Genomic DNA, 12,002 nt, shown 5'->3' on the forward strand with positions numbered 1-12,002 from the left:
GATAGGTCACCAGGGTATGATGTCCAGGGATACCGTGAACTCCTCAAAATACCTCCCTCGGTTACGCCTGCCATATCTTCCACTGCCTCTGTATCAGGGACGAGCCCTCCCTTTCCTTCTCAGCAGGCTGTGTCGCCTGCGACCGTACAGCCAGAAACATCCCGGGCTTCGAACCCGGTTTCGACATTAATTCCAGCTATTTCCGATAAACTTGGGGCGTATGCTAAGGCAGCTGAGCACGATGCCACGTGGTCAAAAAGGCTTATTACTCTACAGGAGGAAGTTGTGGCTCTTTTACGCAACCTCGAATCTTCGTTTGCTTCACAGAATAGGTCTACCAGGAATGCCGGTAGTAATGTAACCAAATAACACGTATTCCCTCTGATAATGGTTGTCTATCTACCTCTTACAATATCATTCCCAATTTCGCGGTACCACAATATAGACGTGTTCGCTTTTCGATATCTAACCGTAGTTACCTTATACATTTCTTTTCTCTTTCCCAACTGGTCTAGTAGTTTCGATACCTTTCTTTCTCCCCTCGGTGTTGACCCGGTCTGTTTGTGATTAGTAGAAAGTCGCCAAGTATCGGTCGCTTTGGCGTGAAGATTAGTCCCTTTGTGTCCTTGTGTTTTCCTGTGTAGTCATGTTGTTTCATTCCTTAATTCCCCACCTTTTTTACACTTTTGACGTTATGTGTCCACCTCCTCCATACTTCGGTTTCTTTGTTCGGTTACGTGGCTGGGTATACCGCTCTCAAGCGAAGCCCATTAAATAAGGTAGACAAGACAAGACAAGATAGCGTTTTACGGGCTCGGTTTCCAGGCCTTGTATTATAACGTAGGCAACGGAAAATATTATGGTTCTTGTTTGTATAGATAGCAGCACTGTTTGTAATGGTGGTGTACGTACGGTATAGAAGTTGAACATGGAAGGGTTGTGTTTGTATGGTTTAATGAAAATTTTGACAAAAATTTTTAAGTGTGTTGTTTTTAAGTCAATGGAAATTTAATATTTTCTGTCAGACGTATACTGTATTGATTATTCATTCCACCATGACGTCTGCTTTGTATTTAGAGCATTATCTTGACAGTAGGTATTTTTCCTTTGCCATACATTTATTTTAGTTTTGGATTAGAATCTCGTTTGTGAAACCTTGTGGAGAATTTATATATTTTAAAGCGATGATAGACTGGAGTTAATAATTTTGAACTTCATCTTAAATACTGTGTAGAATTATTTAAATATGTAAAAATGTATAGTCGTATCTAACCTGTGACTTACACGATATTTTGTCGTTTTCACACGTTCATTTCTGGCAGATTCTTTTAAAGTGCATGATAATGTTCTCTTTGCAGTGCACATCACTTTTGAGAGGAAATTTTCTGCAGAGATATATGTTTGTGATTTAAATTTTCTTTGGCAAGAATGCCATTTATTATTATTATTATTATTATTATTATTATTATTATTATTATTATTATTATTATTATTATTATTATTATTATTTAATATGAAGTTCTGTGCACACATATGAATTAATCTAATACAATTCATTATAATTTTGGTCAAGTTTCAATTTAGTCTTTGGTGAACCTTATGATTGAGTGGGTAAGTTCTGTTCTTGCAGTCCTTCAAATGGTATTGAGTGCACATCCCACCACACATTTGGCATCTGTAGGCTCTTTTTGGGATTATGATTGGCAGCTGTTGTGCTGATCTTTCTATAGAAGCCCTGTGCATCGAATCTTGTTGTAGACTTGCTGCATGGTGAAATTTGGTCCTTTCCATTTCCCGTTCTTCATGATATCATTGTCATATATTTCTGGGTTGACTTGCATTGTTGGCTGTTTCCTCTCTTCGTTATTAGCTTGGAGAAGATCTTGAAAAATTGCATTCTAATGCTGTACCTCTCTCTGTAGGCATCAGGGTTATTATTCTTACCCTTTCCCATGTATAGTACAATGATTGCTGAGTGTGTCTGATTTTGGGAAGTGTCTTTTTTTAGGTAGTATCCATTATATAATAGTGCTTATGTTGCTTTAATGTCCTGTTTCATTGCTTTTAGGTGTTCTGTATAATGTAAAACAAGAGCTAAAAGGTTTCCACCTATTCATTACAGTACTGTTTATTGTAACCTAAAGAAAAAGTTACATATATATACGATACTAGTTTCGGTCTCGATACAGACCATCAGTCAAAATCATTAAAGTTAAGGCAAGGCATGAATCTTGATTCTTTAAGGTGGATGTTCAAGTGTAATTCAGTGCATTTTCTGTAGCTTGGAGAGAGAACAGCAGTATGGGGCCGCCCATTGTCTTGGACGAGGATGACCTGTCGAATCGGTTGGTCTCATGTTTTGCGGCGATATGTAACCCTTGCCTTTTTCAACAGCTCGCAGTAGCAAGCAGCATTGATTGTTCATTGTTCATGCAAAAAAATCAATGAGCAAAATGCCTCGCCGATCGAAAAAGAAAACAGTTGCAAGAATCTTGCCAGCCGACAGTCGAGTCTTGGCTTTCACTGATGCTGCCTTCCCTTTCCTCCGCCACTCCTTACTGGCTTGTTTGGATTCGGGAGTGTAGTGGTGGACCCATGTTTCGTCGCACGTGACGATCCAAACTCAAAAATGCATAACCTTCTTCTGCAAACCTTGCTGTAAGCCTCTGACAGACCTCCAAACTCCAACTTCAGATTTTCGGTCGAAAGACGAGGGGCCCATCTGGAACACACTTTACGGAACTGTAGGTCATTTGTGATGATTGCTTGACAGCTCCCATAACTGATTCCGACTTGTTCTGTAATCTGATATTGTTGATCGTCGTCAATAATGTCTTTAACCACACGAATATTTTCATTTGTAATGCTGGTCCGAGTACGGTGATCGTGTTGCTGATTTTCCACATGTTCTTGTCCTTCCTTGAATTTTTTATGCTAGGCAAACACGCGTTCTCGACAACATTTGATCACCGAACTGTGCAGTCAAACTCTGGCAAATTTCCGCCGCTGTAACTCCTTCACGAGCAAGAAATTTTATAATTATGCGTTGCGCAGTGGAGGGGTGCACCTGTTGCTCTGACATCGTGAGTGTTATTGATGAAACAGCAGGAAATATCTAACAGCTCATTCTCCCCACTCCCAACAGTCCTGCCTAAGCATAGCAGAAGTGTGGGATCAGTCCTACCAACTGTTGATGTTCAGGAACAAAAATCCTGTTTATATTTGATCAACCTTCGTACCTGTACATCTATATAGTTAATTGTGTCATTAAACACTTTATACATATGGCCATTGGCTGCAGTTAAACTTTTAATAAATTATTTAATTGTGTAGTTCCACTTCAAAATTATTTCTTTCTCTGTCATGTGTGTGTCTTTTATTATTATTATTATTATTATTATTATTATTATTATTATTATTATTATTATTAACTTTATTGGCCACATTGGACCACTTGAGTCTTCCATGTACACTTTTCTTTGAAGGTTGTACTGTTTGATTCTTCTTATCTGCCCAGTACTTCTTCATTCATTCTGATTGCAGTGTTCTTAATTCGTCTGAAATCTCTACAGGCATTCTGTGCAGCATTTCAGTTAAAAATTTGTGATTCTTAAGTAGGATGGTAATTTTATTCTTGTTCTCTGCATCTGTAATTTTGAGTGCAACTGTTCGGAGATCCTCTTGAATTTCTTTGATCCAATGCCGTCCTGTCTTCTTTCCCAGATTTCTCATCACTAGTTGTCGTAAAATCCTGTTTCCTGGTAATCGTAAGATGTGAAAGAAATAAAAGATTCTTTTCTTCTTCATCGTGCAGGTAACTGGGTCGATCTCTCAATAGTTTCATTGGGGTGGATTCTCCAGACTCCTTCAACCTGGTACTTTTTATGTGTGCAAGTTCTAATAATTCTTCTTTCAGTTTTGAGGAGCTGATCAGTTCTTCTTTCATTTTTAATTTGGAACAAGGTTTCGCAAGCATAAGTGGCTTCAGGCAAAGTTACAGTTTTGTAGTGTTGGATCTTAGTGTCTATTGAGAAGCATTTTTTGTTATAAGTTGACCAGGTTAGAAATTGTGCTTTTTTCATTTTGTTGGTTCTATTTATCCATGTTGCTTTCTCACATAAGTTGTGCATAATGATTTCTCCAAGGTATATAAATTGTAGGACTATGTTAATATTTTGATCATTTATGATGACTTCTTTTATGTCAAGGGGTTTCATTGGCATGTTCTCAGTTTTCTCAATGGATATTTGTAATCCTATTTTTAATGCAATTTTCTGGAGACTGGTGATCTGAGCGCGGACTTCTTCCATGAAAAGGGCTAAAAGAGCTAAATCATCTACAAACCCTAGGCCGTTTTTCCTTATTGAGGGTTTTGCTCCAATTTAGGTGGGTTTTCTTTTTGCCAAATTTTCATGATGTAATCTAGAGCCACATTGAAGAGCAATGGGGATAATCCTTCACCTTGTCTGAGACCTGTATTTATTGTAAAAGCATTTGACATTTTTCCCCTGAACTTTACCTTTAAAATTGTGTTGGTTAAAGTTAGTTCAATAATTTTTGTTAATTTAGGATGAAGGCCATATGACCTGAGGATTTTTAAAAGAGTAGGTCTGTGTATACTATCATAAGCCTTTTTGAAATCTATGAATGAAATAAACAGCTGTTTATTTCTGTATTTGTAATATTCCATTATATGACCAAGCTCGATAGCTGTAGTCGCTTAAGTGCAGCTAGTATCCAGTCATCGGGAGATAGTGGGTTCGAGCCCCACTGTCGGCACCCCTGAAGATGGTTTTCCGTGGTTACCCATTTTCTCACCAGGCAAATGCCGGGGCTGTACCTTAATTCAGGCCACGGCCACTTCCTTCCAATTCCTAGGCCTTTCCTGTCCCATCGTCGCCATAAGACATATCTGTGTCGGTGCGACGTAAAGCAAATAGAAAAAAAAAATTCCAAGATATCCATTAAGGTGCGTCCACACCAAGATGTTTTCGTTAACTTTGTTAATAAACATTGTTAATGAACAATGTTCATGAACATTTCTGTCTGTTAATAAACAAAATAGCGTGTTCATTAACTTTTCGAGCATGTTGATAAACAAAATTTCTTTAACTTTTGTGAATGAAACTTTTCATTAACATTTCGTGTTTTCGTTAACATTTCGGTTGGCACATGCGCAAAGACGCAATTAGAACACGCAAATTCGTAGCGCGGAATACAATACTTTTATTAATTTTTGAAATCGACTGTCGAATTGCAAGCAACTCAATATACGCTATACAGATACATAAGTGAAGTGTAGGAGTATTTCTCTTACACTCTTACATGATCATTGGTAGGAGTCACCAGTCGCTAGGAATCTTCAAGTTATACTTAGTCTAACATTAATGCAGATGACATTCCGATAAATTTGTATCCTTTCTTCCAATTTCAGACTCAATTACTGTCAACAAGAACTGAAAGTCTTGTGGGGACATTCTCAGAAAGTTTTGAAAGCCTGCTGCATCATGAATTGAAAGTTCTGACATAGGCCTAAGTGTCCTCTCCAAACTTAATTCTAAACGCTTTTCCAATATTTTTCTTTGCCACACTTTGCGTCTACATTTTTCTCTAATTGCACTCATTAAAATAATGAAAGCTGCAGCTGTATTTTCTTCTTCCTGATCTTATCCATTGTAACCTCACAAACAGATATTTTGGTGTGGACACAATGTTAAAGAAGTTTGTTAACAAAAGTTTATTTGGTGTGGACACAATGTTAAAGAGGTTTGTTAACAAGAGTTTATTAACATCTTGAGAAATGTTTTCGTTAACATTGTTTATTAACTTTGTTTCGTTAACATTGTTTATTAACTTTGGTGTGGACTAACCATTATTTGTTTCAGGCTGAGAATTTGGTCTGGGCAACTTCTGTATGGGTGAAATCCTCCTTGGTATTCTCCAAGTTGTGGTTCTGGAATGTTTTTTATCCTATTGTAAATTATGCAGGAGAAAATTTTGTAAGTGCAGTCCAAAAGGGTTATTCCTCTGTAATTGCCTGGATTAGTTTTATCTCCTTTTTTGAATAATGGATGAATTACACCTGAGGTCCAGTGTTCTGGGATTTTCTCTGTGATCTACATTTTGACTAATTGCTGATGTAAATTTATGATTGCTGGTTTCCCTCCATTTTTCCAGATTTCTGCAAAGACTAGGTCTTCACCACATGCCTTATAATTTTGTAGTTCCTTAATTGCAAATTCTACCTCATTGATAGTTGGAGGATTTATTAGATCTGGGGTGGTTAAAATGGGCATATCAGTATTTACTTCCAACGTTTCCAGTGGGTCATCACAATTTAAAAGTTTGTTGAATGTCTCTGCGTGGATCTCTGCATTTTCTTGATTACTATGGGCTAACCTTCCTGATTTATCTCTCAGCATTAATATTGGGGGCTCATATTTTTTAAGGTATTTGCCAAAGGTTTTATAATAATCTCAGGATTGTTTTTTGTTAAAACTCTCCTCTTTGTAAGGTATTTTTAAAATGTTTGGTTTGTCTGACTTTATGGGTTGACTTTCTTTGTTTTATTAGTTCTAAATTTGATTTGTCTGATTTTTGGGCTTGATGATTTATCCAAGTTTGGTGTCTTCTCTCAATTGCCTGGTCACATTCTTCATCCCACCATTCACGTTTTTTCCTAGGATTTGTTGGAGCTAACTCTTCTGCTATTGATTTCAGTTTGGTGGTCAATTCTTCTAATGTATTAGCATGACGAATAGAATACCAAGTGTGATCACTCCTCTCTCTTAACATTGTAGTTGGTGGCCCTGCTGGAGCGTGGCGCTGTAGTCACAATGTACCAGCTGCAATAACACGTGCGCCAAACTGTCGGCGTGAAGTCGTAGTAATAATTTTAATGTCTGTTTCTTTGTTTTAATATTTTCTGAAAGTCCGTGTTAATATCTGTGCAGTGCTTTGTGTGTGCAATCAACAAGTTTCCTATTATTTCGGGAAAATGTCGTACTGTTTCGTTCCTGGTTGTAAATCGGGTTATGGAAGGAAGCGATTTTTTACACCATCAAAAGAAAATAATCTGTTTGCGAAGTGGCCAGAGTTATTCCGCGGAAAGATAGTTATAAAGGCGGACTGTTTTGTTGTGAATGGTGAAAACGATGGACTTCCTCATGTGAGGTGAAAATTAAAACCAGGAGCGGTGCCTCATCTATTTCCAAATTTACTGAAATATCTATCCACTGAGGTAAAATCGCGAAAGGCACCCAGTAGGAAAAGGAGTGAGGACAGTAACAAGAGGATAAGGAACAAGAACCACAAAGTGAGTGAAACAGTGATGAGAACAGTAGGCGGTGAAGTTCAAGGTCAGCTTAGTTGTAGTCAAATTCAGGGTCAGTCTAGTTCTCTTACCGATGCCGAAAAGACACTAGTGTCTGTCAAAGGGTGACTAAAGAATGCAATTCGTATAATGCGAGCTAAATGCAGTCTTTGCTCAGCCAAAGCTAGGATTATTTCCTACAGGGGCAGATTAAGATCACAGAATTTCAATTTAAAGATTGTAAATTTCTTAGTAAGAAGCAGAAAATTATTATCGACACTATGTTAAAGAAATGCCAAGTAAAATCTTCCAACGGTGTGAGGTACAGAAGTGATTTTCTTTTAGAGAATTTATTACTTAGAATAAAATCACCTAAAGGATATAACACTGTCTGCGGCATAATTTGTTACCTCTTCCCTTACAAAGCCATTTGAGGAAACTCTGCAAAGGCCTTAAATATCCCTATGGTGTAAATCCTCATTGCATAAGTGCTATTTCAGATTACTTCAAGGATGAAATGGACGAGAATAAACGGTATAGGATAGTTACATTCGATGAGGTTGAACTAAGAGAAGAGATTCAATTTATTGTGGGGCGATATTGTTTACGTGTGTCTTGACTCGATTGAGGCAATTTCAGTTGTGCCATCAGGAGCTGGCTGTTGTATTGAACACACTTTGAACATTATTCCAAAACTGGTCTACCGCTATTTAGATTGCCCATTTGTCTTCAGAGCGAGATAAATCCGCAGAGAACTGCAAGCCGGACAATCTGCTAAGTCTACTCCTAAACTATCGAAAGTGGCCTCAAACTAGTTTTGGCGAGTAATTTACTTCATTTAATTTATTTTAGAAAAGTGTGAAATGTTATTTACAATATGGTGTATGTTTAATGTACTCTGGTTAAAAAGTATTCTTTAATTATGTAAAGCACAATATTGCTTTCGCTTTTCGTAATGTTTCAATTTATTTCGTGTGTTCTCTTATTAAAGTTCAAAGATATTTCTTCATGGGGACTGAGAATATTATTTATAACTCTCTGACAGTATTATTCATATGTTATGTTTGATTATTTGCGTATCACTGTAAAACAGCTGACCAGGTAGCATTGGTGTTAAGCTCCACTAGCGCCGCTCTGTGGGAGCGCGCTTGAACTCGGTGAGTGATCTCACTTGGTATTCTATTCGTCATGGTATTAGTGTTGACAGATCCTTCTCCTGTTTTCCTATAGTACTCCCCTATTATTTATTAAGGTGGTAGGGTCAGATTTTTTCTATTTTTATTTGGAGGTCTTTTCTTAACACTTGGAGTTAATTTTATTTTGATCTTAACAACATAGTGATCTGACCCTGAGTCTTCCCCCCTTAGGACTTTGACATTGTAGATTTCACGATGGTAAAATTTATCCATGCAAACGTGATCCAGTTGCCGTTCACCTTTTTGGAAATCAGGATGTTTCCAAGTTTTTCATTTGTGAGGTTAAAGTACTGTATGTTGATTTTGAGATAAGATTGTGGTTTCTGTATAATTCAACCAATCTTTGACCATTTTGATTCATCCTCTTATGTGCTGGCCACTTTCCAATGATATCTCGGTACCTTCTTTCTTGTCCCAGTTGTGCGTTGAAATCGCCAAGGAGAATTTTAACGTGTGATGGAGGGATGTTGATTAAAGTTTGATACAGGAAATCCCAGAATTTTTGTGCTTCTTCTTTGTCCTTTAGTGTGTTATTTTTCTGATTAGTGGGAGCATGTACATTGATAATTGTGAAGATTTTGTTTGCAGATTTCAGAGTTAGTGTTGCAAGTCTGGGGGATTGAGATTTAAATTTTACAACTGAATATGATTTTGAAATTTATTAGAAATCCATTACCAAACTGTGGACAGTTTTTCATCACTCGTTTTCCAGGGATTCCTTTATACAGTCGGTACCCTTCTGATTCTGTTAGGTCTTGATCACTATTCCTTATCTCTTGAAGGGCCATGATTAGAATTTTATGTTTGTTCATGATGTCAGTGACAATCTTTAATTTTCCAATTTGGCACAAAGAGTTAACATTGTGTGTCGAGAAAAAAGAGATTTGTTTATGTTTAATTCTTTGAAGTTCTTGTGTAGATGCTGGCTGTTGAGTTTTCAGATGCTCCGATCCATCATAATCTTCCGAATGACACCCCACCGCATCCAAATGCTGTCTTTTCTGCAATATATTATTGCAGTCGGTGGAATTATTTTTCAAAAGACATTTTGACTGTCTAAGGTGTCAGCTTGAGATGAGGATAAATCCTCAAGTTACAATTCCAAATGTTATTTAGAAAGGTGAAGATGAGAGATGAAGGATGATTTTATGAAATTGTGAAGAAGGCTTTCTGCCTTATTTCATCCTAATTGTTCAGGACTGGGAGTAGGCATTTCCTCCATATCCCGCAAACATTATGGTTTTCCCACCAATACTCGGGTAGCTGATTGCAGTGGTTTCCCGCTGGGCGATGGGTTCGCCACATCCCTACGCCAAAGTGTGTGTCTTTTAACTTATATAAAAGCTATAATACCAATATAGTTGGTCCATTATTGGTCATTATAAATTTTCCAGCTAACTCTTTCCTGGTTGCCAGCATTTCTCCCCAGTGTGCTCAGTTGGGCTCATCAGCTGGTAAATAGCACACCTACCAAGAAACATGGCTAGTGCATACCGTGGAGGCCACTGTGTAGGCTACATGGACCCACTGGCAGTGCCAGTGCACTTTGAGAGACTTTGTCTCATTTTCAAAAATTGATGCCTGCCTGGCTGTCAGATGATATTGATTCCCAGAGGGAACCTGAAATATTTGTCCTGAATGAGTAACCAGGAATGAGTTATCTGGAAAATTTATAATGTCCAGTTATATTGGTATTATAAATGTACTCATTCGGGACAAATATTTCAGGTTCCCTATGGGAATCAATATCTGTATCAAATATAAAAGTTGTAGGGATTTCACTGTAAATTTACCAACTTTGATTATGAACACACAGTTGTGTATGACATGTAACTTAGGATTCTGTTTGTTGATATAATGTAAGTTATGGGAGTTCTGGACATTATTTAAAATAAACAAAAATATTTGTACTTTGTAGTAACCTAGGTAACTTAATTATGTATGAGAAAAGGTTTTGAATAATTTGAATAGATAGGGTTGTAATTAGCATTGTAGCTTATTTACAGTCCACACGGCTGAGTTTGGAATCCCAGTTGATCCTGGGTAATAATTTTCATCTGAAAAGTCGTGTGGCATCAAGAATGGTAGCATATTGAGCCTTAAATCCCTGGCCAAATCCAAAATGACCCAAAGTGACTGCAGCAAACCTAGAAATAACTAGGATAAATTGAAAGTTTTAATATCCCACACATTATTTCTGCATGTGCTGGTAACTAGGTCCACAATGTTCCACATTGATTAACTGCAGGTCTAGCAAGTATGCATGACATCTCTTAGGTGGAGGCTTGGTAGTTTACTGCTTGGTCTATATTGGCAGTTGTAGTAAGGCCTACGGCAAAGAAGGTGAATTATTGGGACTCTTCAAAAACTGAGTCCACGTTGTAACAGCCTTAACAGTTGCTGTTTTCTTATGAGTCGGTATAAAAAATTAGTGTGTTATTCCATTTTTATATCATAATTGTCATCAGCCAGTTGCAACCCTACATTGCTGTGAGCCATCTGAGATGTATTAATGAAATCCTTCAACTACCACAAAAAAATTAGTTATTTTATGCTATTATGATTCCCATAAATATCGTCCATTCCAACCTCTTGCTTGTTAGCATTCAGCAGTTGATATATACAGAAGGAATTTGATTGTCAAATTATGATAATTTTTGTTTTTTTGTTTGGGAGGTTTTCTTAAACTCACTCTCTAGTAATGCATTGTGTAAAGATTTTTAAGATCAGTGATGTGGTGTAAGCCATACAGAAAGTTCTTCCAGATTCCATGTTAATAAATTTTGTTTTCTTTCTAGGCCTCGAGCACTTACCTATTGAACTCCAGAGGAATTTCACGTTAATGCGGGACCTTGATGCTAGGGCACAAGGCCTCATGCGCAATATTGACCGTTTAGCTGGTGAATATTTGAAGAACATCAAAACCTTGTCATCTGAAAAGAAGAAAGAACAAATGAATTCCATTCAGAATTTATTTAACAAAGCAAAGGAGTATGGTGATGATAAAGTTCAACTTGCCATTCAGACCTATGAGCTGGTAATTGTAGTACCAATACATCTTTTTTCATTTTTCACAAATAACTTACAAGGCTATTTCATTAATATTTTTACCAAATACGGTGAACGAGTACACGTGAAAGCACAAAAAATTACTAGTGCTGAAATGTGAGGTTCTTGCACGTTTACCCTCCAGCCTGTCATATTAAGGCGCATTACATAGAATATACCAATAATTGTCGCATCAACAGTCACGTCATATAATGTCCCCACTTGTCCCCCTAGGAATCCGCTGGCATGGAGCACTGTCAGAGCTGCCAGTACGTAGTGATTTGCCCTGCATGAGCCATTGGTAACCTCGTTGGTGGAATGGGGACTGATGCTGCTCTCTGCTGCTGCCTACTCATTAGCCACAGTTTTTTTAATTTAAAGTGATATTTGTTCGTGGCGTCGACCTCTGTAGATCTTTTGCCACTACTTTCACCATATGATAGGAA

The 12,002-nt window shown here is 37.5% G+C and overlaps 1 protein-coding gene across 2 annotated transcripts in view; it reads left to right on the forward strand.

The window, feature by feature from the left end:
* The first annotated feature begins 895 nt into the window (after nucleotides 1–895).
* Ing5 (inhibitor of growth protein 5) overlaps nucleotides 896–12,002 on the forward strand; it is a 206,863-nt gene continuing 195,756 nt past the window's right edge. For both annotated transcript variants that reach the window (XM_067150450.2, XM_067150451.2), the window contains exons 1-2: nucleotides 896–1,092; nucleotides 11,307–11,545. In XM_067150450.2, the coding sequence (XP_067006551.1) occupies nucleotides 1,056–1,092; nucleotides 11,307–11,545 (276 nt within the window). In that variant the 5' untranslated portion in view covers nucleotides 896–1,055. The remainder of the gene's footprint in view (nucleotides 1,093–11,306; nucleotides 11,546–12,002) is intronic.

The sequence above is a fragment of the Anabrus simplex genome, chromosome 6 (genome assembly GCF_040414725.1).
Source record: "Anabrus simplex isolate iqAnaSimp1 chromosome 6, ASM4041472v1, whole genome shotgun sequence".
Classification (NCBI taxonomy): Eukaryota; Metazoa; Arthropoda; class Insecta; order Orthoptera; family Tettigoniidae; genus Anabrus; species Anabrus simplex.